Source organism: Episyrphus balteatus, chromosome 4 (genome assembly GCF_945859705.1).
Source record: "Episyrphus balteatus chromosome 4, idEpiBalt1.1, whole genome shotgun sequence".
NCBI classification, from domain to species: Eukaryota; Metazoa; Arthropoda; class Insecta; order Diptera; family Syrphidae; genus Episyrphus; species Episyrphus balteatus.
This window is the reverse complement of record NC_079137.1, coordinates 72284937-72310697: the sequence shown is the minus strand read 5'-3', so window position 1 is coordinate 72310697 and position 25761 is coordinate 72284937. Positions and strand designations below refer to the sequence as shown.

Genomic DNA, 25761 nt, shown 5'->3' with positions numbered 1-25761 from the left:
AAAAATCGTTTTTACTTAATAACAGTTTTTAACTTTTGAATTAAAAGTTTTCCTAACCTCAGGCAAACGCATCGCAAAGTTTTGTAAAAAAAATTGCATTTGAAAATATATTTTTTTTTTTTAATTTTGTTTTAAAATTGTATGGGAATTTAAAATACCTCTATTAAAATATTAAAGACAAAAAAAAATAATTTTGGCGATATTTTGGGATTCGTCCGTTTTCAGGTATTAATCAGCGGTTTACAATATAAAAAACATTCACTTGTATTTATTAGATTAAGCCCTGCTTTTTCAATCGTCAGATAGACTATCAGAAGAATAAATTTCACTATAAAAAAAAACTTTTATTCCTAGGAATAAGCTCTAACTTATCTAACTTAGGTTTATCTAACTATTCAAAAAATTAGCCCTAAGTGATATTTAATAATAACATTTAAATTGCCTTAGATAAGGTTGCTTACATTGCTTCTATAATTGGCTGGCCATTGATGATTAACAAATCCATAATTGTTTCAAAAAATGCAACAGGGGCCTATTTCATAGATAATACATTACATACATTGTATGATATTGACAGTTCTGATGTATTATTTCTGTTTCATATAAATGTTGTATGAAGAACTGTCATACATCAGTGTATGAACGGAGAATCGACTGGAAGTATTCCAATGTTGTATGATACTGTTTCATAGAAATTTATCATACATCATTTTAATACATTTTGTGTGAACTTTTCATACATTTCATACAGCAAGTCTTTTTGCTGTAAACAAAATTTATTTACTTAATAAAAGTATTGAAATGCTATTTTTTTGTTCATAATTTAATCATAAAGAATATCCACATATTATATTTTGCGTTTTGCAAAGAAAACAATAATTCATTGTCTTTTCTTGTTTTATTTTTAAATATTATGACACGCAAGTTTCTGCTACTTTTCGTTTTGGTTAGTCAGTAAAAAAAATTCCTACACTTTAACGAAACCTAACCTCACAATTCATTCAAACGAAATGTCAAAATAAATACATCAACTACAACAGAATAGATTTTATACATTACTTCCAATGAAATCTGTGAAACAAAAAATTGTATGTAATGTATTAAAAAAATGTATGATGTATGTAATGTATGTGATGTATTATCTATGAAATAGGGCCCAGATCTAGCAAATTTAGTATGTACAAAATACTGTTATATTCTGAAAGCAAACAAAATTCACCAAATTTTATCATACGAATGTATTGAACTGGAACATTGCAAAAAACTAAAAAGATTTGAGAAATGATATCCTTCTTTAACATTTTGCCGATGACGAATTTTATTAACAGAATTGACCTCCACACAGCAAGGCCACAGAAAGCTTCCCTATTTAAAACATATTTTATTTACTTCATCATATAAAAAAATAGAAGATATGGCTGCTTCTTTTATTTGCTGGTAAGCAGTGTCTTGCCCTTAAGATATTATTTTTGTGTACCTACCATATTCAATTTCGTTTAAAAAGCTTTGAATATAATACTTATCCGGATTTTGTTTCCATACAAAACTCTACAGCACAGCTCAAATAATATTATCGAACGAATCAAAATAATCCTAATCCAGCATAGCGTTCGCTAAAAAATATGACCACATCCCCAAAATAATATGGTAAAATAGTTTGTTTGAATACCAAAAATTTTTTTTACTTTTAATTTTCGTTCATGTTCTAAAACTTCAACATTTTGAAAATAATCTTACTCAAGAGATTTCAGTATCACATAACAAACTCTTTTTTAAGTTCTGAGTTCTTGGGGGGGGGGGGGGGGGGGGTCATGACCCCGTGACCCCCCCCTTGTATACGCCGTTGTCTTGGTTAATTTGTCTTTTCAGTGAATTAGAACATTTTGAAAAAATGCTTATTAATTTTTTTTAAACTTTGACCTCCAATATCTTTTAAATGGTTAGATTAATGAAAAAAGTATTTATAACCTTTTTTTGTGGAGCAATCTGTTTCCTATAAGAATATGTCTTTCCCGTTTTATTATTATAATTTTTCAATTTGTTACAAGATTAAGAACAAAAACCGAATTTTTAAAGATTATAGCGATTTTGGGACCTCAAATAGTGTACAAGGCCTTTTTTGTAGGGCGTTCAATTTCCTACCTAGAAGATTTATGTAAAAATGGAAAATTGCGAAGCGGATGACCTTTCCATTAATATAATGAGTTCATATTTGGTGAGTATATTCTAAGGGTGTGCAGCAATCGATTTTCGGAGTATGAAATAAAAAAAAGAGGGATCTGCTTTTCAAAATTCTGGTTTTTTAACGAAAATTCTGTTTTTCAAAATTCTGTTTTTTTTCTATTCTGCTTTTCAAAATTCTGCCATTATTATATTTAACCAAAAAAATTCTGCCAATTCTGTTTTTTTTTTTTTTATAGCATATGCGTTGACTAAAGAAAAATACACCTCATTAATGTAATTCAACATTGGTACTTTCCTAAATTTTTTTGTTTAAGTGTCGCAAATATTTTTTAAAATGCATAGACTGATTTTCTTTAAATAAATTCTATAAATTATTGGAACCGATGTTGTTTGATGCAAAATATTCCTTTTCTTATTCAAATTTTTGAATATTCATCTTTATTTGATAAATTAAAAAATTTTGAATTAAAAACCTTTTCTTAATATTTTCAAATTTATTCATTTATAAAACAGAAATTAATATGCATTCAAAGAATGACAAACTACTAAAGGAAATCAAATAAGCAGATCATTTTTCAAGAAGATGATTTTACAGAATTCTGCAAAAAATTAAAAAAGGGTTTGGAAAATGTTAAAAAGCGCGCGCTTTTTAACATTTTCCAAACCCTTTTTAATTTTTTGCAGAATTTTGAAAAACAGAATTATGAAAAGCAGAATTTTGAAAAACAGAATTTTGAAAAACAGAATTTTGAAAATCAGAATTTTGAAAGCAGAATTTTGACAAAAGAATTTTGACCCCGGCAGAATTTTGATCCCAACCCAAAAAAAGAATCTCGATTTTTTTGACACACCCTAATGTAGATAATCCTAAAAAATAAATATTCCTTCTTAAAATAATGCCAACAATAAATCTCTTGTTTTGGTTTGCAGGGACATTCCATGAAAAATGGTTACTTTTTATAATTAGGAAAAAGACTAATAGATGGGATTTATTGCAATGAAAAACTTCTTTAGAGGCAGAAAACTCTTTATCAAGAGTTAACAAGTGTTTGCAAACTTATCTCCTAAATTCGATATTCACCTAGCCAAACTTTTCATCAAGTTTTAATTAAAAATTAACGCTTAAACGTGGTGGACTTAATGTCGCGGTATGTGTTTTTTTTTTAGTTTATTACCTCATAACTTTGGACTGAGCGAACGATAATTATTTTTGTATTGGAAAGTTTGTGCCTTCAGTGTCCTAATTTCAATTTCGTTCAGTTCTGGCCATAGAAACTATAGAAAAACCATAAAACCCAGTATTTTTAAAGAAGATATTGGAGCATTTCGTTACTTCAAAAAGTGTTACTTAAAAAAAAATATATTTTTTGTACGTATGTACCTACATATACATATATAATAAATTGTCAAAGTTTATTTTATTACAAATAAAGGAAAACATTAAAAAATTAATTAATTTTGCAGGATACATTTTTCTCAAAACACGATTTTACTATGATTCACTTTTACCAATAACAGTTTTAAAGCATTATTTTGGATTTTTTTTCATTATATTGGAAAAAAAAAATGTTAAACAATTTTCCAAAATTTTTGATGCTCTCACGAAATTTAAAATCAAGTGAATTTATTTTGAATGTGTCAATCTATAGCAGTTTCCCTGTGACCATGCTCAATGAATCTTGATGCGAAACGTTTTGGGTGAGTACAAAAGTACTTTCTTTATTAAAAACGCGGCTAATCCGAAAATATCTTATAATTATGTCTGTAACAAACCGCGAAAACCTTAACAAAGCGTCAAATCTTTAAGTTCTGATTTTGAGCACAATTTTTTTCAGTTATGACGCAATGAACATCCTAAGTTTTGGGACAAAAGTGTGGAACGCAACATTATCAAAAATACATTAAAACGTCAGAAAGAACCGATTTTTCTAATTTATGGTGTTTTTAGAAATTCAAAATTAAATTTTGGTTTAAACGATTCCGTAAAAAGCTCATAAAATCTCCAATAATCAGAACCAAAAACCAAGTCGGTTTTCAAGATTTTGCTTTTTAAACAACTTCAATTTCGTCGAAATTGAAAAATGCTTTAAGCAATATTTTTAGTACAAGGATTGTTGTGGGCAATTTCGACCGTCAAAAAGTGAATTCATTCCATTTTTTGTGCTTTGATATTGACTCTTTCAAAAACAGTTTTTTTTTTCAACAAAGAGCGTTGATTTAAGATTTTTGATAGAAGAGAATTTTGTAGGTATGTGAGAAAAATTTTTTTCTACAAAACATGTAAAATCTTCTAAAAAATGTTGATTGGTTTTGTCTCTTGTCCGAATAACTTTCTTTTAGACGCATTCGTTTGAGAATATGGACGATTGGACGTATCACATATAAGTCTAAAGTGTATAAAGCATTTTCCATAATCTATTGAAATAAAAAAAAACAGTTAATCCTTTAACCAAATTAAAAAATAATCCCATGGGAATTAAATCATAAAATATATACATATACGGATCATTATAATATGTCGCTTTTTTTTAACATTTTGGAGATCATGTTAATGTTTGTTACTATTTTTAAAGTTAAAAATCCTAAAATCTTAAAATAAAAATAAAAAACAAATTTCTAGTTCCAATCAAATTGGAAATAAAAAAACTTGATGTAGACTTTAACGATATTTTGTATCTTCTTTCCAAACGTAGTTTTTTGTTTACGAAAATACCAAACCCAGGTCCTTTTAATCCTAAAAAAAATCTGAAAAAAGTTTTTGTGAAACACATTTTTATCCCAAATTGCCAATATAACTTCTCAATTTGTTTCTTATCCGTCAGAACTATCTCACGAACATGTTGTCAGGACTCATCAGTCTTTTATATGTCTAGGAAACAAATTTATCGAAAAAATCACATATACAAAAAAACAAAAAGTCACTTTCTATCTATTTTACTACCAGGAACCAGAAACACAATAAATCCTCTTCCTCTTACTTGTTATAGATCAAAAAGAATACTCCTCTTTTCTCAAATAGAAAATAGTTTTTATTTATCCAACAAAAATATACATATTCATATCCTATTCACTATAATACTCCATAGACACACAAACACACACAAACAAAGAACATCAATCAGTGTGTGTCGTTGTTTTCCCTTACGAAATCCCCGCTCGCACATATGACCTGAAATCCAGACAAGCTGTCAATCGTTTTAACTCCCTAAATAAAACAAAACAAAAACAGACAAAGTAAAAAAAAAAAAATCATAAAACAACACGTGGCTTAACTAATCCTCCTATTTTATCTTGTCTCTGAGGATAGCTATGATATAAAAAAGAAAAAAATCTACAAAAGGATACCAAAATTTTTCCCATGAAAACCTGAATATTCCCAACTGGACATTTAATCATACATCCATAAAGGTATATTTCCTTTTTCATTTATAAAAATAGGAACACCGATGCACACCTCCTACCTATACCCACTGGCTGTATGTTTTATTCCCAACAAGGATTTTCCAGGACGACATACAGGAAGAAAGAAAGGGAATACAAAATAAAAAAAAAAAAGTTAAAAACAAACAACTACGAATCTATACAACAAGCGGAAACATGCACCCACTCCGAATATAAATGGCAAATCCTCATGTTATCTGGTCACTGGGGCGTATGAGTGACTATAACCTGAACGGATATACATTTATTTTTCTTTTGAGGGTATTTTTACCAATTTTTTTTTTCTGTTTCTGTTTGGTTTTTTTAATATGTTGGTATTTTTTTTGTTAATCTGGCTATATATAACCATTGATTGTTACCACAGACACAAATACAAAAAAAAAAAAGTATTAAAACCTAAAACCATTTTCCCAGCCTGAACTAACAAAACCATTTTAGACGTAAAATTTTTTTGGGTGAGTTTTTGTGGTTATTTTGGAAAAAAATATAGGAGAGTTGAATGATCTGAAACGAGTAATTTATATAAACAAAAATTAAACGTTTAATCATCAAATGAACTAGATATTGGCTAAATACAATCTATTCTAATGCCATATTGCAATGGTGCGTAATCAGTGTGATTGAGGTTGAAGTATTTGTTTTAGTATTTTATAAATAATTATATGAGTGCAAGACTCGAACTTTTAAAGTAATATCGGAGAAAAAATTAAAAAGGCAGTAAGTTATTAAGTTACACTTAATACCACAACAAATATTTATCGTTGGAAAAAAGACATTCTTCTTGCAACTTGTACATTAAGCTTGAAAGGATTCGTTGCTTTGGCCGATGGAGTAAAACTAAGGAAAGTTAAATCTTAAATAAAACTCATTACTTTGTTAATTGTTGTCCGCACTTATTGTAAATAAGTTTAAATTTAAGTTTTAATTCTAAGGCCCATTTTATTCACTATCCATTATATTTAAAGTCCCCACTTAAAATTTAAAATCTGTCAAATCGAATACAAATTTTAAAATTTCCCTTTTTAAATGGAGATTTTAAATTTAATAGAGTGTGAGTAAAATGGGCCTTATTGGGAATTATATTCATTGAAGACAACATTAAGAAAAAAAAAAAAAAATAATAATTGGGAAAAATTGAACAAAAACAAAAAAAATTATGTAAGACGAGTTTTAAAATCCTCTTCTTCTACATTATTCATTGAAGACAACATAATGGTTATGGTTTCATAAATTTTTGAAATGTTACCTTATTTTAAAATTCTCAATTTCATTATTATACTCGAAGGGAATATGAGGAAAAACCAAATGAAATGCTTAGCACGTACATAAATAAAATGAAATTCTTCCCTAAGAATTAATCAAAGTAGAGAATTTTCAGTCTTAACTTAAAAAAAAAAAAAAACACCGAGCAATCAGATTAAAAAAAACAAAACTGTTTATTTTTAAAATAGTTTTTTTGTTTTCCTCCTTGTTTCCGTTGATTATTTTGGCTTATTGGTACTTTAGTTTTTTCAGTTTAAGTTCAGTTCAGTTGCCAAAATTATTTTTATGGCATTCAATGATTAAAAATCATAGAAGTTTATCAATTCATTAAATCCAACATAATATTGATTTTTCGGCGTTGACTTAGTTGATAGTAAGTCAGTATGATCCTGTTAAAGATTAACATCACGGATTCTTTAAGATACGTGTTTTGAATAGAAAGTGAGAAGAATCAAGATGCTAGATGCAGAATCAAGATGCAGTAACATTTTTTCCGGTTTTCTTGATTCCTGAATTTTAACTTAATAATTAAACTGATTTTAACGAACATTTTTGAGCGTTCGAGTTCATTTTTATTTTTTTGATTTGATTTTTTTAAATCAATTTTTTGAAATCGGGCAGATTTTTTCTTGAAATTTTGGTTTAGTATAACACGTCAAATAAAAAAATAATAATTTCTTAAAAATGGCATTTTATATATTTTTTTTGAAAAATATTTGAACAATTTTTATTTGATGATTTTTACTGCTCTATAGGGCAAGTATTGGTTTCGTGTCAAAAAAAAATTTCGAGGTTTTAATCAAAACTAACATTACGATAGTCGAGAAGTCCAAAAAAGTGGGTTTCGTCATGACGTCCGTCGGTCTGTGCGTCCGTGCGTCCATCTGTACAAGTAGCTGCAGCCTAAACGGCTCGACAGATTTTCGTGAAATTTGGTACAGATAGTTTTTTCATAATTTTCGAGTTATTTCAATTTTCTCGAAAACGGCTCTAACGATTTTGATTAAATTTAAAACACGTAATGCTATACATAGTTTTAACATAACTGCGTTTTTAGTTTTCCTCAAAAAATACGGATAGTGGAAATGTGGTCTTTACATTTTTTTAAATCGCGGATGTCGGCTCTTCCCGTACATCATTATGGAGTTATTGCAATTTTCTCAAAAATGGCTCTTATGATTTTGATTAAATTTTGCATAAAACTGCGTTTTTAGTTTTTCTCAAAAAAGTTAAGTCAAATAAAAAAAAAAAAATTTTCTTAACTAACATTTGGCCTCCATGTCGGCTCTTCCCCTACATCAACCAAATTTCTTAAAAAATTATATAGAGGCAGCTCTTATAATCTACAAGTAAGCTAACATAAAAGTGCTTTGAACTGCAAGAGCAAGTACGTGCGGCCCCAGTCGTGCATTTTATTTATGATTTCCATAGAAAAAAAATTGAAAATTTTTTGGTTAGCATAAATAATCTTTTAAAAGATGTTTTTTTCTTATTTAAGTTTTTTTCTTTTTAAAAACTATTCTTTTCTGAATTTTTAACCACAAAAAAATTTTACTATAAGAGCAAGTTAGTGCGACTGTCTTTGATGCAAATTCATATAACATCACTGGTTTCAAATGTTCCCTGGCACATTGTCACTTCAAAATTAAAATCCATCTTAAGACTCTAGTCCAAGTAAAATGTAAGATTAAAAGTCGCAAAGATCCAAAAATTTAATTTTTTTCAAAACGTTATCTTTGATTTATTTAAAAACTATTTAAATGCGTATTTTGTTTAAAAATTTTCGTTAAATTTGAATATTTAATTCTTTGGAAGAGATTTAGATAAAAAAGGCAGGTACCGTTAATAATAATTTTTGAAAAGTATTATGATTTTTTAAATCAATTGACATTCCAAGAAAATACAAATTTTCCAAAGTTTGTATAAAATTAGGAACTTGTCTTCAATTGAGCTCGGTACGTGCATAACCCTTGTACTATAAAGTAGGTATGGCGTTTTGTAACCAATTAAACTAGCGAAAACAAATAACATGTTTGAAGTTAGGTACCAACTGCTTTTCCAACATTTTCACATAGTGAAAATTAACTGTTTGCAACGTGGTTTTCGTCTCATAAGATTTATTTTATTGAATGAAATCTATTTTTGTGGATTTTTAAATTTTATTATGGATCGAGCTCATCCTCGATGTACAGAAATCGCACTAATCGTGAGAATAAACACTCGAAAAACATAGATAGTTCCCCAATGACTATATTAGAAATAACAACAAAATACCGACGTGGGTAACTGTGGCGTATGTGTAACATTTTTTACTGAATTGTCAATTTGCAAACATATTCAATTTTTTTTAATTTTGTAGTTCAGATCACACTTTTTGAGAATATTTAAGGACTTTAAAGACCTAAAGAACCAACCACATTTTTTAGAAGAGGTCTTTAAAATATAATGTCAACGTAATGTTGTTAAAGTAATTTCTACGCATCTAAAAAGCGTTCATTAATTGACTAAAATTGCAATGAAGTCAACAAGCACCAAAATAATAGCAAACAAATTATATTGTTTTGAACAAAAATCCCAACTGAAAGCGATTCAGATTTGTTTGCATTCATTGTTTTCACCAAAGGACTCAACTTATTTGCCTAAAACTGAACTTTTAAAAACAAAATTCTATTTATCAATCACTAAATTAACAAAAAAAAAAGGAAAAACAAAAATCTTATTCAAATAGTTTTAATTGATTTGCTCTCCAATCAGCGTGCAAGCTTTAAAATTTTAATTAATTCCATTGGTATTATATATTTCCAAACAACACTAAAGCCTTCAAAACCGCTTGTCAAAATCTCTCTCTTTTTTTTTCACAAATTCACTATACTAAAATAAACAAACAGGAAAAAAAAATTTCCTTCAATGACATAATCCACACGTAATCATTTAAAATTCTCCAAAAAAACAGCATCCCATTTGACGTTATCCAAAAAAAGGTTGTATAGTAGCTTATGAATACTTTAAACAACAAAAATACTGTAAAAAAAAAAAATATCAAGCTATTCCCTGGTATGTTAGGGTATACAAAACATCTAAATTCGCATCCAAATTGCATGGACAAGTTCAAAAAAATACAAAAACGTAAAAAAAAAACTCATACAAATTCAAATAATCTGCCGGACACACATGTCCCACTTCAAATGACTTTTCAACACACCTTTCATGTGTTGTTCTCGGGTTTGAGTTTGAGCTCTGTACTCTCTCTATATAGTGTTGAAAACTTCGATTAAAATAAAAATAAAATGAAAAAAAAGGATAACAACACAGACAAAAACAAAAAAAAAGAAAAAAAAAATCCTGATCAAATATTTAAATGCGCAAAAAAAAAAGGTTATACGTCTCCACTCCTCTATTTACTCACCTCATTCCATCCATATCGATTTTTCGCCTGCACAATCGTCTCGTACACAGCATTATGTTCTAAATTTTTTATGACATACGACATTATAAAATGGCTGGCATCGGTCCTTATTGGTATCGGTTTGATGTGGAACTCGTGCCACTTGCCAGGATGCTGATACGTTTCGTTCATCTATTCAAAAGATAGAATAAAAAAAAAAAGAAAAATGAGAAAAAAAAACTTGATTCACTCTATCACAGTTTTCTACAGAAGAGGGGGTAAATGGGGATTGCATGAAAAGAGGACATTCTCGATGATAAAAATGTAAATGCTTTTTTGCTTCATTCAAGAATCCACTCAATGATGCTTTATGTTGAGAAGTGTTTGATGTGCAATTGCAATGTTTGGCCGCGTTGTATGCACAGGATGTAACTATTGTCCCAGAAATGGCTGGTTAACTGCCAGTAAGTGCTATCTATATGCTCTTTCTCTTTTTTTTTTCTCTCTTTCCTCCCTATCGTACTGTAAAGCCTTATTGTTAAAAAAAATAAAACGATTGTTTTGGAGAGTTTTATTTTTATATTTTGTGAATTACTCTCAGAATACTGTGATGATATTTTAACTTAAGGATTATAAAAAAAATCATGAAAAACTGTACCAGTTATGAAGGGTACACTATTTTCAAGTCTTGTGTAATAGATTCGATACTTAGACTTAAAAAACAGATTTGATTAGCAAAATTGGGCGATTTCGTGTAAAAGACTGTTTTTTACATTTTTTTTTGTGTAAAAAACCGTAAAAAATGGTAAATAAATGTGTAAAAAAATGTAAAAACGTAAAAAATGGTATAAAACGGTATATAACTTAAAAAACGAATTCATTTTGACAGGTTGCCATTCAAAGAACACTTCATTTTACGACATTGAATTCTAATAAACGGTTATAATATAAATTATAGTTATTTCATTTGGAAGAAATTTCCTTTGACATTCGAAATAATCTCATTTGGACTCTAGTGAAAACAGGTTATAAAATGTCAGTTCCACAAACAATAAACTTCGAAGAGTTGAATTGGGAACGGGTCGTTATTCTGTATTCCAAAATTCTGTATGACCAAAATTCTGTATCTGAAGGGAACGGGTCGTTATTCTGTATTCCAAAATTCTGTATGACCAAAATTCTGTATCTGAAGAAAAAATTCTGTATGAACATAATTCTGTATTCCATTATTCTGCTTTTCTATAATTCTGTATTTCAAAATTCTGTAAATCCAAAATTCTGTTTTTCAAAACTCTGCAAATCCAATATTCTGCTTTTAAAAGTTCTGTAATTCTAAATCTCTACATTAAAACATGTCCCTTAAGTAAGCAGAGCAAGTACCCCAAAATTATATCAAGTGCTCCCCTACTTTTGGAAAAACTTAATGTTCTGCTAACTCGATTTAAAGTTAGCAGAGCAATTGCCAGAAAATGCCTTAAACTGTTAGTAAAAAATTCGGGTTAGGTATAATATTTAGGTGCCAAAAAAAAATTCAAAAAAATTTTTTTTTTTCAAAAATAATTTTTTTTCTGTTATTTTCGAAAAAAAAATTTTTTTTCAAATTATCTTGAATAATTAAGTGCTTAACTAATTTGAGTTAAGTACCCAATTTTTGAAAAAAATTTCCGAGATTTTCCATTAAAAAACATATTTTCATTTTCCATACAAATTCATGTTCTACTAACTTGAATTTGTTTTTTTTTTTTTTCAAAAAATTCCACTTTTTCGAAAAAATTGGACATAAATAGTTGAATGTTCGACTAATTTGAATTAAGCGCTCCATTTTCCGATGAATTTTCCGAGATTTTCATGTTCTGCTGGCTTTTTCGTGTTCTGCTGGCTTGAATTTCATTTTTCTCAAAAAATTCAAATTTTTTCGACAAAATTCGAATGGAGTTACTAAGTGCATGACTAATTTGAGTAAAGTACCCTATTTTCCGAAAAATTTTCAGAGATTTTTCATTAAAAAAAATATTTTCATTTTCCATGTTTTTTTTTAAGTTGATCTTTCTTCGTTATTAAACATAAAACCATTGACACACAATTTATCCTTGCCTTTATTAGGTTTTAATGATTTAATATTATCCAAAATTCTGTAAATGATAAAAGATAAATTGTTTTGATAATGAAAAAAGTGCGCACTTTTTTCATTATCAAAACAATTTTTCTTTTATCATTTACAGAATTTTGGAGTACAGAATTTTGGAATACAGAATTTTGAAATCCAAAATTTTGTGTTTACAGAATTTTAGAATACAGAATTATGAATTTACAGAATTTTAAAATACAGAATTTTGAATTTACAGAATTTTAAAATACAGAATTTTGGAATACAGAATTTTGGAATCCGAATTTTGGCCCATACAGAATTTCGACCCCAACCCGTTGAATTTTGTACTCCTCAAATCGAATACTAAATTTATTGAAAACCTTTCAGAACACCGATTATGCTCTTTTTTCGTATTATTTTTTGTATCCATTTACTTTCCTCTAAGAAATGTGTCAGGAGAGGGCATTGAAGATTCGCAAAATTTAAAGCAAAAAAGTGGGTACATTTTAAAAGATTATGTTTTTTTAGACCACGGGTGAAATGAAACGCGGTAACCTTTACAAATTAGCTTGTAGGTTATTAAATTTGCCCGCAATTGCTCAACATTTAAAATTGGAGCAAGTTCATTAACATTTGAAAGGTCGAAGAAATTAATTCACATTTATTTTACGGTTGGACGAAATTAACCATTTTCCCCTATCTAACCATCGTTCAAAAATTGTAGTGTTTTTATTTTTCTTCAAATAGCTGGAAAAAAAACTTAAAAGAATTCAATCATTTAATTTTTTGTTTTGACTTTCTCATGAAATTTCATTTTTTACCTTTTTTCACATCAGTGAGTTTTTTACATGAAATTTTCAAGTTTTTTACATCGAGTTTTTAGATGTAAAAAACCGGCACAACACTGAAATTGAATATCATGCTTGAGTCGAAAATTTGAGTTGAAGTCTTAATTAACAGATTTGAGTCGTAGTTTTGAGTTTAAATTTTGAGTCGCAGAGTTGAGTCACAAAATTGAGTCACTGTTTTTATTTACAAACTTGGGTCTCAAATTTGATTTGAATATTTAAATCCAATACTTGAATCGCTGATTTGAGTCACAGGTTTTAACTGAAGATTTGGGTCCCAGAATTGAGTACCACATTTGAGTCGCAGAGTTGAGTCACAGTTTTGAGTCGCAGATTTGATTCACAAATTTAAGTCGCAGACTTGATTCTCAGATTTTAATCGTGGATTACACATTTGAGCACCTTTAAGTTGTAAACTTAAGCAACAGACTTGAGTCGTAGTCACAGATTTAAACTGTAGCTTTGGGTCGCAGAATTAAGTCCCAGATTTGAGTCGTGAATTTGAGTGATAAATTTGAGTTGCAGAGTTGAGTCACAATTTTGGGTCGTAGATTTGCAGATTTAAGTCGCTGAATTGTTTCTCAGATCAAGGAGATCAAGGTAGCAAATTTGAAAATTTGAGTCACAGATTTGAAACGTAAATTTGAGGCAAAGATTTGAGTCACATATTTAAGTCGTAGATTTTAGTCATAAATCTGAGTTGCAGGTTTGAGTAGCTAACTTGAGCCTCAGACTTGAGTCACATGCTTGAGTCGTAGACTTAACATGATTATTTGACTCACAGACTTGATTCGCCAACTTGAGGCCGAGATTTGTCTCGTAGATTTGTCACAGATTTGAGTCGCTAATTTGAGTCTTTAATTTGGGCCACTGTCATTAGTCATGAGTAGTAGACTTAACATACCTACAGATTTAAGCCGTAAATTAGAGTTCCAGATTTGAGTAACCACCAATTTGAGTCGCAGATTTGTATGGCAGATTAGAGTGGAATTCGCCATTTTGAGTATCAGACTTGAGTCTGAAATTTTTGCAAATTTGAGTCACAGACTTAAGCCGCATATATAAGTCTAAAAATTGATTTTACTTGTTGACTTGAGTCACTAATTTGAGTCGCAGTTTTGATTCGTAAAAATTAGCTCTTTTACGTTCTATGTGTTTCAAGCTTACTATCTACGGGAAATTACCTTAAAGTACCTAATAAAAGCAGCAAAAAAGAACTATCTCCAAAGCTTAAGTTTTACTATGTTTCCAAGGATTGCTATTTATTTCGAAATAAAATACAAAAAAACTTAAACCCACTCACATGTTGTTGCAATACATAATAGGGTAAAGTCGGGGGATATGGCACCCATTTTCGTTTTTCGTTATTACTTGAGAAATAAAGAAGATATCTATTTCAAACAAAAGCAGATTTATATTAAAACTATTTCTTAAACACAAAATAGGTACATAAGTGTAATTCGAAGATAATTTCTTGTTATTTTTTGCAAAAATAAAAAACATTAAAAAAAACATGACTGAAAAAATGGAGGGTGATATGGCACCTAATCGAGGGTGATATGGCACCCTATATCTTCTTGATATTTTTTTGTGACACTTGTTGCATGTGTTGTTGAAAGACGTACACGAAGCATGAGACCCAAAGTGACATTATGATTACTGCCTTATTCCGCACTTTTCATCCAATCTGAAAGCTATTTGGCAAACTTTTAGGTTCTGATCATTTAAGAAGCCTTTTTAATGTAGTGAAGTGTGAAGGGAATCGCAAAATGCTTAGGTCCTGCTTTTTTTGACATTCCGCAGCTCCAACGGCTGCTGTGATCTGGGTTTAAGTCCACTTGGCCTGGTTTGCTGAAGTTTTTTGAAATTACAATTGTCAGTTGAAAAATAAATAGGTTAAAAAGTAGATGCGGGGGAAATGGCACCGGTGCCATATATCCCGAGGTTTTTGGGTGCCATATCCCCCATTTGACTACACTTCTGTTTTCTTCAAAATACACGAATAATCACGTTTGCTTAGTTATTGCAATGAGCAAACACAAAAATACAATCGTTACCGTTCTTTATGTGTTAAAATGAACCCCCGGCGTCAAATACTTTTGGAACCACACGTACAACAATTTTACACAAAAAAACTTTTCGCTCAAATTGAACTCACTTTTTTGTTTGTCCATTTTTTAAATTTAAGTGGCAACGGTTACTGCGGATCCGAATGCATCAACTGAAAGCTTACGTTAGACTGAATTCTATTTTGCTCTTTTTGATTTGAAAAGAAGTCATTAAGTGGGAGATATTGAAAGGGTGCCATATCACCCGTGGTGCCATATCACCCGACTTTACCCTAATACAAAAAACAACAAGGACTCTAGCGCAACTGTTTCCTTATCTCCCATACACTCAACTCATATATTACCTTTCGGTATAAAGGTACAGTACATTTATTCCCTCTTTTGTTTAAAAATAGCACCGAGAAATAGCTACAATATGTTGAGAGTAAAGTATTGTTCATCTATATAAGATATTCTTCAATGATAAAAAAAAGCCCATTAAAAAAAAAAGTAGAAACAAAAAAAAAAAAATGGAGTAGAAACCTTAAAAAAAAGATAAATATTGTAAAAAGCTGTTTTGAGGATATTGTGTAGTCGAGATAGAATCCATTTTTATTTTGTTCCATTTGCCCTTCTGACAGAGAATATACTTTTTTTTCTAGAATTTTTCAAGGATTTTGGATTAAAGTTGAAGCTTCGAGTGGAATTGTGAGTGAATGATATAGTTTTTTTTTTTTTTTTTTTAGTGTAAGGTGGGTTTCAAGGATATCTTTTTTTCTTGTTTGTTTTTTTTTGAAGAAAACAAAGACAAATGGTCATCCCTTTTGGTTTATTTAGTGGTCTCTCGGAGGCATGCTTAGAATTTTTAAAAAATATTATTGAATTACATATTGGATTTGTTTTATATATGTAAAAGCCTTTTTTCTTTATTATATCAGACAGAAAGAGGATAGAGACATATATTTTCTATGACACCCTGGGGGATAGTTTGTTGTAGGTAACTAGTCAAATGTATTACTTTCGTCCTGAATAAAGGACTCTCTCTCTTTTATAAAAATGGCATATTTCTAAGTCGACTTTGTTTTATAAGAAATGAGTTTTGCATGTTATCTGATTTAGTTTAGGGTTTTTTTTTTTCTCTTTTTCTAGTTTATATAAAAGAGGTGAATATAGAGTCTTTCTCGTATTATTTGTAAAAAGGAAAATGAAAATGAATGTCTTTAGGGTATGGGAAATGATGTAGGTTTTTTCGAGAAAATATTATAGATTAGATTGCACTTGGGGGAATATAGGTTTTGTAAAATGGAAAAGTTACAAGGATTTAAATTAGAACGAACACACAGAGAGACATAGAGAAGATATACTGCTTCAAATGAGTTATGGGATTATTAAAAATATAGAGAAGAAAAGGAAGGGAAGGATGTTTTTAAATGGAGTTGTATATGTTCGATAAATGGAAAAAGGATCAAGTGAAAAATTATATATTATTAAAGAAAAGGATAATTTTGCAGAGAGAGGTGCTTGAATAAAGTAAGTTACACGTCCTTGGCTTTTATAGTGAAGTTTTTCTTCGAATTTTTAAAAGAATTTATTTTTAGGTTACTCTCAAATGATTTTAATTCTCCGAAAATAGTTTCCTTTTCAGGGAATCTATTTACCATAAAAGGTGATTAAAAAAGTTATGGCATATGGAACACATTAACACCAATGTGAATCTAGCTGCACAGCTAACTAGAAATTCTCGGGTCAGAGCTAAGCAGATTCCAGCTTCTGAAAAAAAAAGAGTGTGTGTACACATGTACACGCGACTGAAGTTATACTTCTCATTCAGTATATGTAAATGAATTTCATTTTATATTTTTAATTTCTATTATTAAATTAATTAATCCACACATCGTTTTTTTACATTTTTATCAAGTGAACAATAAATTAATTCTTTCGTCCTCCTTGCGTCCATGTAGTTTTCAATTTATTCTGTGAAATTTACACATGTTGTGCGGTTCAGAACGTACGGTATACGCTTAACGAAACTAAATGAATTGAGCATAAAATGTGCGATATGGTTATTTTATGAGAATTGTGTGTGCTTCAGCACTAGTAGTAGCAATATGGAACTTGCAGGGTTGCTACAAAGCTCAAAAGTGAGCTGAGCTCAGCTCAAATTTTGAGCTAGCTGACTTTTGAGCTATGTACCATAGCTCAGCTCATTTGAGCTGAGCTGAAAGTCAGCTGAGCTGATGGTTGAGCTGAGCTGTTGGGTGAGCTTAAGTAAAGTGAGCTGAGCTACAATCCGGTTTTACGACTTTTTTCAAAATTCCGAGAAAATCGCGTTTGAAAGTTGGGGTAAATTTTTTTTTGAAAAATCCCCGAATCTTTGAACGCTCCTGGAAGCTAAACCGCTTGAGAGCAATTTTTGGGAGTGGTGCCAAATGATAGCTTGTGTCATGGGCCTACGCTTTGCACATTATCAGATTTTTAAAAAATCGCCTTCCATGTTAAACCGCCACATCATGCCTTTTTTTTCAGAATCGTGTCTATTGTTTTTTTACTTTTAAGTTCTCCCGGTTTGAGAACGCGTGGGCCTACAGGGATGGGAGTTATACCCAAATGTAGGTTAAAGTCCCCGCTACCTTTTGGCATCAAAAATTTTATTTTCATTTTCTTCAAAATTCCGCGATATAGGCGTTGGAAGGCTCTGATCTAGAGACAGGGGAGTGGTGCCATATGAAAGCTTATATTCTCAGCTACCCGATAGTGGTATAATCCGGTTTTTCGATTTTTTTCAAAATTCCGAGAAAATCGTGTTTAAAAGTTGGGGTAAATTTTTTTTTCGAAAAATCCCCGAATCTTTGAACGCTCCTGGAAGCTAAGCCGCTTGAGAGCAATTTTTGGGAGTGATGCCAAATGATAGCTTGTGTCATGGGCCTACGCTTTGCACATTGTCAGATTTTTAAAAAATCGCCTTGCATGTTAAACCGCCACATCATGTCTATTTTTTCAGAATCGGGCTTAACTTTTTTTTACCTTTAAGTTCTCCTGGTTTGAGAACGCGTGTACCTACAGGGATGGAAGTTGTACCCAAATGTAGGTTAGAGTCCCCGCTACCTTTTGGCATCAAAAAATTTTTTTTCATTTTTTTCAAAATTCCGAGATATAGGCGTTGGAAGTTGGGGCGCTCACTTTCAGCTCAGCTCACTTTCAGCTCAGCTCAAATGAGCTAAGCTATGGTACCTAGCTCAAATTTGAGCTGAGCTGTGAGCTGAGCTGAAATGTTAGCTTTTTGCAACCCTGGCAACTTGCCACATGTAACTTGCCACATGCAACTTGCCACACGCAATTTGCCACATGCAACTTGCCACATACAACTTGCCACATGCAACTTGCCACATGAAACATGTAACTTGCAACGTGTTGTGTGTTTTATGTTTGCCGTACTGCGACGTACTGCATTTTTAAATACTAAAGTACTGCGTACTCTAAAGGTGAAACGACAGCCCTGCTACCCAGGGTGATCGCGTCATAATCCCTTTGACATTCTTGTCAAAAAGTAAATTTTCATACCCACCCTCCCATAAGAAGTATAACTTCAAAAAGCTAGAGTTAAGAGTTGGAATATTGGATTTTTTTTCGATATTGTTTCGAGTTTGAAGAAATGATAAAGCCAAGTGGAAGTTTAATGTGTACAAGAAAATATTAGGCAAAACATGGGCTTGTATATAGAATTGACGATCATAGAGAAAAATATTTTCTATAAAGCAAAAGAAGGCAGAAGATTGATCATATCGAAACCTATTGAAGTTTAATGTCCTTAAATTGGTGATTAAGGAAAAGTTGTGAAATGTTCTGAGCAAGCAGGTGGTAAGAGTTTTAGCTAAATATTCACAATCTACTCAAGAACATTGTTAAGGAGGAGTTTTTGTTTGTTGACGGAAATTTTAACGGATATGTGACAAAACAAACGAAGAGTTTGATTGGACAAAGTGTTTCCTACAGAGAACTTGAATATAAAGAGCAAAAAAAACACCGTTAGGCGTATCGGATTAAAAATCAGATCTCTAGAGTGCAATTGACTATGACCATAGAGATTTGAGTTCGAATCCCATCCTAAAATACATAAAAAACATTTTATTTCAGGAGAAATTCTCAAAGCTTTAGGGAAGTTAATGAAGCGTGATAATGAAATGATAGACAAGAATCAAAAGAGTTTCACGTATCCAAGATGAAAGGGTGTTTTTTTTCTATAGATGCAAGCAAAAAAATTGTGAAAGTTGCGAGTTGAAATATTGGATCTATGGTAGTTCGATGTTTCGAGTTTGAAGAAATAATGAAACTAAGTGGACATTTCATGTGTCCAAGAAAAATATTTGGAAAAACTCGACCCTAGGATTCACGACCAAAGGGTATAATTTTTTCTACTAGGTATGGAAAAGAACCGAAATATAGTTACCTACGATGGATGTCCTCAAATTCGTGATTAAGGAAAAGTTTTGAAATTTTCTAAGAAAGCATGGCGGTGAAAGACCAGAGCTGCCAATGAGCTGAAAATGAGAAATCACTTCTGCAATCTTTATTATGGCGCTGTTGACAAAAAAACCCATCCAAAGAAAGATTGCACCATTTAACTTTGAAAGCCAACATTTCTGATTCCCCGTCCCTGCACGAAGTAAAAGAAGTCATATCCTTGATTAAGTGCAATAAAGCTGCTGAAGCTGACGGTATTATTGCCGAGTTTTTTCAAGCACCAGGCAATGCCCTGATTTGGAATATACACCAACTCATCTACCAAATCTCAGGATCTTCTGCCCAATACTTAAGAAAGGAGGACCTCTGAACTGCAGCATTTACAGGGGAATTCCATGCGTAACGTACCTGAAATTAGTACATTGTTTTTGTGTTTGTACTCAATCACCTTAGCTGGAAACAGCTATTTAAAGATAGACCTAGTTCGAGTTTGGTTGAGGTTCAAATCCACAGTTGATTGCAGTGCCGTCGTAGGACGTTAGTAAGTATGTAAATTAAGTAAGTAAGGTACTTGTTTTGTTTGAGTTTGTGCCACAGGAAATCAAACCATACTTAGAAGTCAATTGTTAGAAGTTATGTAAAGAAATCCCATTACTAAAATTACCTAGCTGGTTAGATTTAAAGTTAACAAAAAAAAAAAATACGATTTAATGGCATATAGATACCATAAAAAGGATTCCAAGAAAAAATATTCTTGCACGTGCATCTGCATGCTTCAATACTCTCATCTCGTTAGTTAAATAAATTACAACAAACAGAGTAATATAATATTTTCATTTTAATTGTATCAACAAAAAAACCATACAAAAAAAAAAAAAAAAAAACAGAGAAAACAGAGAAAACATTATTATTTTCAATTTACTTCTGTTTTACTAAAAACATTCCTAATGATATTATACTCGCAAAGTCTTTTCCCAGAATCCAATTAACAACATTTTGCCTCAAGTTATAGGTACTTATACTACGAGTAGATATATACCAAATAATAAAAGAAAAAGAGAGTGTATCTTTATTTCAGTATTTAAATTTCGTAAACTAATAACTTTCTCTTTCATGGGATGTGCGGAATCAGACCAGAACCAGAACAGAGGAGAACTGAACTTTCTGTTGTGCAAAAGAGGGTGCACAATCTAATTCCAATTACTGACACAAAATTACTTTGTATATTATCTTAACATCAAAAATATATATGTCTACCCACATCCCAATATTTCTTAAACATACCAACATACAAACATATGAACACGAAAAACACACATATGCTTTTCTTATTCGCGAGCAAGAGTGTAGGTGGATATAGAGCAGAGAATCCAACACGACATATCCTATATCGAATATCTTTTTTACCCTTCAGCAGTTTTAATTGACTTTTAATTATTCCACCAATTTTATTTTCATTACAAAATCGAGGAGAATAAAGGACGACGAGGAACGCCAACATTCCTTCATACACTTTGTTCCTTGTGAATTCCACAATATGTGCACAGGCACACGCTTATCGTCCTTTTCTTTTACCCTCTTTTTAAAGTTTATTTTCTTTTTTTCATTTTTTTAGACCTCGACGTAGTCGTTCGTTATAATGTCCTGATTGCAAAAGAAGACATTTTGCCATTTTGTGTTGGGAATAGCACAAACACACACACAACCTACCTTACCTTACCTAACCTATTGAAACCGGAAACTGTTCAATTTTATAATTTGATTCCGATAAAGCTTACGACTTCGTTTCGTATCTTTATTCGCCGTGATTTTCGTTTCGCAAGGACGACACATCCAGGATTTCTTGATTTTTTTTATTTTCTCCCTATCCTTCGCTGTGCAATAAGGTAAATCGATTGATAAACATCTCATTTCTATATACTCCCATACTCTTCTACCTGGAGAGATCCTGGATGTTTAGTGTTCTAGGATCTACAAAAAAAAAAGTACCAAGGATTCATTAAATTCACCCTGAAGCTGGTTTAAAGTTTGAACTCGAAGGATTCGATTTACCTACCAGGACGACCGATGACGAAAAAAAAATAAAAACAGAACACACTGACAAAAGTTGGAATTGTTGTTGAGATAATTTGTTAAGAACAAAAAAAAAAAAAAAAAAAAAAAACAACAACAAATGAAATGAAACGAACAAAGATGGGGTTGACCCAAGGGAATATTTGATTTTGAAGAAGAGATAAGAAAAAGCCAGGTCGTGTTTCGAGAAACCTCTAGACTTGCCCCGGCCTCAATTTTCCCTTTCCTCTTGAAGACGATACGAAGACGATGATAATGATGATGATGAGGAGTAGGTGGGAATGCTCCTTTTCTCATCATCGCTTATTTCTATGTTTTTTTTGTTCTTTTTTTTCTGATTCAATTGTTTTTTGTGTGTATTTTCTTCGTATATTCTGTTTCTTAGAAGAAAATATTGTGTTTTCTGTGGGAACCTAAACAAGTCTCTCTTTCCATACAGTGCGTGTATTCTGTCTGTTCTGTTTTGGGTGGAGATTTAACACAAAAAAGGATGAAACTTTGTGATTATTTTGTTCGTTGTCTTTTCTCTAATACTCTATGGGTGGTCTTCGTATCCTTATTTTTTGTTCTGATCATCTTGAATTCAAATGAGAAATATGTAGGAAATAGACGAGTATTTGTATTTGCCCTATGTTCGAAATTTTCTAAAAAAGATTAAATTATTTACCTATACTTTCATTTATTTGTTCTATGCTTTTTTTTTGTGTTTGTTGTCGTTGTTCTATTTATTTAAAGACATGTGCCCGCAGTTTACAAGGATCTTACGCCACCACCCATGTCACGCTTTGTAATCAATTTTATTTCTGTGTGGAGTTCAGGGAAGTAGTTAGAAGTTTTTGTAATGGGAGGAGAGGGCGTTGGGTACACTCTGGTAGGCAATTTTTCTTAAAGGGTAAATTTTAGTCGACTGTGAAAAAAAAAGAAATAAGTTAGTGGGTTTTAAGTAGTGCCATGGAATTAGGTTTCCAGTACCCAAATGGTAAATATGGGTTCAAAATTTATCAACTGCGCACCGAAAATCCAGTAAATTAGTTTTGTTTATTTTCATAGACTGGGGATTCCAATACCCAAAAGGTAATTATGGGTTCCAATTCGGTCGAATGTTAACCGAAATCCAGTTAGTGGGTTTTGGGTACTTCAATCCAGTACCCAAAAGCAAAATATGAGTTTAAATTTAGTCCAATTTGAACCAAAATCAAGCTAGTGGGTTTTGGGTACTTTCATAGACTGGGAATTCCAGTACCCAAAATAATTTACTAGGCAAATAAAAGCAAATTTTAAATCCTCTATCGCGTAGATGGCCATGCACACTTAATTTAATTTCTTATCTGGTAAATAAATTTCAACCACAATCTAGTACCCTTATTGAATAACAAGAGTACAAGAGCTAAGATTTATATCCGGTATTTTGAGGCTTACCAACAAAAATTATTAATTTATTTGGGAAAACAAAATCTTTACCAACCGAAGGTTTTTGAGATCTTTCGGATATTCTTATCATATTGACGTACAATAATAATTGTATATTTATTTGGGTAAAAATAGTCAACAAAGAATAGGGTAATCAGTTATAGTTCGAGTTACCTGGGGTAAATTTAGGAAGTACTAAATAACAGGTACCCAAGTAACCTGCCAAGTTTAGGCTCCGCTTTGCTCTAGTACTTTGAAGTTTCCCAAGTATGTTTTAACATTTTTTTTTTTGATAGCTTCACCAAATACCTAACCCAATCCATTTAAGCTAAACCCTTTCACAAGTTGTTCGATATCTAGTGTGATTATAAAAATTGAGTAACGTCAGTTACTCCAATTTCAACCCTTTTGGGAATATCAGTAATGCCTACCCTTAAAGGGCACTTCTTAAATTCCCAAAACCACTAATTACGAAAATATCGTAGTTCTATTTTCGAGTATTTCTCATTCAAAAAATGATTTTATGCTGAATAGGGTAATTTTTATCGGATCGGATTGTCATTCAAATACAGAACATTGATCAAAAGTGGATACTATGCCGATACGCTTTAAAATTGTGGGTTAAACATGGGTAGTGTTTCGGGTAAATTAAGCAAGAACGTTCCATGTAAATGGAAAGGGACCCAGAGGGTATTGTCTAAGTACACAAATTTTTTATCATTGGAATGTCGTTTTAATCGAGTTTTACTTTAAATCCTTATGACTTACTTGAGAAGTTAAAGCACATTCACTGCCAACTTAAATTTAAGGTGTTCTTTGGGTACTTACCCAAAATTTCAAATAGATAAGGGTAATATATAATCCCTTACCCAACCAAGCTCAGTATTAAATTTAGGCAAATCTTTATGTTTATTCAGATGTCATGAACTATTACTTTTAGGATTCATAAAAAAAAAACCCTTAAACCCCTTTCGATGTTTGATAAGTTTTTATCAACCCAGAACATTTTTATTCAAACTTTCCATCAAGTCAGGAAAATTTCCCTCCATCTGGAAAAAGTCATTCCTCACTCCTGTTTTCAAGAAGGGTGATAAGACAGATATAAAGAATTATAGGCCTATCTCGAAACTATCCTGCATTCCAAAGGTTTTTGAGCAAGTTGTTTGTGATAGTCTAGCATTTTATAGTAAAAATCTGATAAGTGAAAAGCAGCATGGCTTTGTAAGAAAAAGATCTACTACAACTAATCTTCTTAGCTTCTTAAATAAATGTTCAAATGCATTAGAAAAAGGTAATGAAGTTGACTGCGTTTACACTGACTTTTCAAAGGCATTTGATCAACTTAGTCATAAAATAATAATCTTCAAATTAAAAGCTTTTGGTTTTCCACGTATTTTTATTGCCTGGGTAGAATCTTATCTTAACCAAAGATCCTATCAGGTCAAATTTAGAAACTGTCTTTCAGATCTTTTTATAGCCAACTCTGGCGTCCCTCAGGGAAGTCACCTAGGCCCATTTTTATTCATTTTAGCTATAAACGACGTAATCTCGTGCATAACTTCAAGTGATATTCTCATATTTGCTGATGATATGAAGATTTTTAAAGAAATTAAGTCTGACAATGACCGTATCCTTCTACAAAGCGATATTAACAGTTTTAATGTTTGGTGTGGTAAAAATGGCCTTTCACTTAACCCAGCTAAATGCCAAACAATTACATTCTCGAGAAAACGAGTCATTAATATTTTTGATTACTACATCTTGCAACATAAGCTATGTAGAGTATTTAGCTTCAAAGACTTGGGTGTCCAATTTAGTTCAAATTTAGGATTTACTGAACACATCAATTTTATAGTAAATAAAGCGAGCTCAATGCTTGGTTTTATTAAACGTTGGGCAAAGGAATTTGATGATCCATTTGTTACTCTATCTTTGTACAACTGCTACGTTCGACCCCATCTTGAGTACGCTTCTCAAGTATGGAGTCCTTTTTATGAAGTTCATAAAAACCGAATCGAATCTATTCAACACAATTTTGTACGCTTCGCTCTAAAAGGTCTTCCTTGGACCGACCCTTTCAACTTGCCACCTTATGAACATCGCATTCAACTTCTTCAGATACAAACTTTAGCACAGAGACGTGTAAATAATGATTTAATCTTTCTTCATCAGCTTATTAATTCCCAAATTGACGCCCCTGATCTATTAGCTTGTATTGGTATAAATTATCCGGGTGGATCTCACCTCCTACGAAGATTTGAACCTTTGCATATCGACTTTCATAGAACAAACTATGGTATTAATGAGCCTCTTAGTCGCATGAGTAAACTTTTTAACTTGAACCATTCATCCTTAGACTTTAATTTGACGAAAATGGGTTTAAAAACATTGTTTCGAACCAGTGCTCCACAATCGTGACTGTTAATCAATGTTTTAAATAAATGTTGGATTTTTTGTACTTATAATTTTATAACTTGTAAATTTGTTTGTAATTATTTTGTTTTTATATTGTGCATGTGGGAGGTTGTATTTTTTGTCTACTAACCACTAACATGCACT

At 31.2% G+C, this 25761-nt stretch overlaps 2 protein-coding genes across 2 annotated transcripts in view; one reads left to right on the top strand and one right to left on the bottom strand.

Moving 5' to 3' along the window:
• Positions 1–25761, bottom strand: part of LOC129920268 (limbic system-associated membrane protein) — a 100074-nt gene that overhangs the window by 3256 nt on the left and 71057 nt on the right. The window contains exon 7 of the mRNA XM_056001572.1: positions 10295–10465. Within this exon, the coding sequence (XP_055857547.1) occupies positions 10295–10465 (171 nt within the window). The remainder of the gene's footprint in view (positions 1–10294; positions 10466–25761) is intronic.
• Positions 1–25761, top strand: part of LOC129920269 (probable cGMP 3',5'-cyclic phosphodiesterase subunit delta) — a 68399-nt gene that overhangs the window by 20177 nt on the left and 22461 nt on the right. The gene's annotated exons all lie outside the window — the stretch shown is intronic.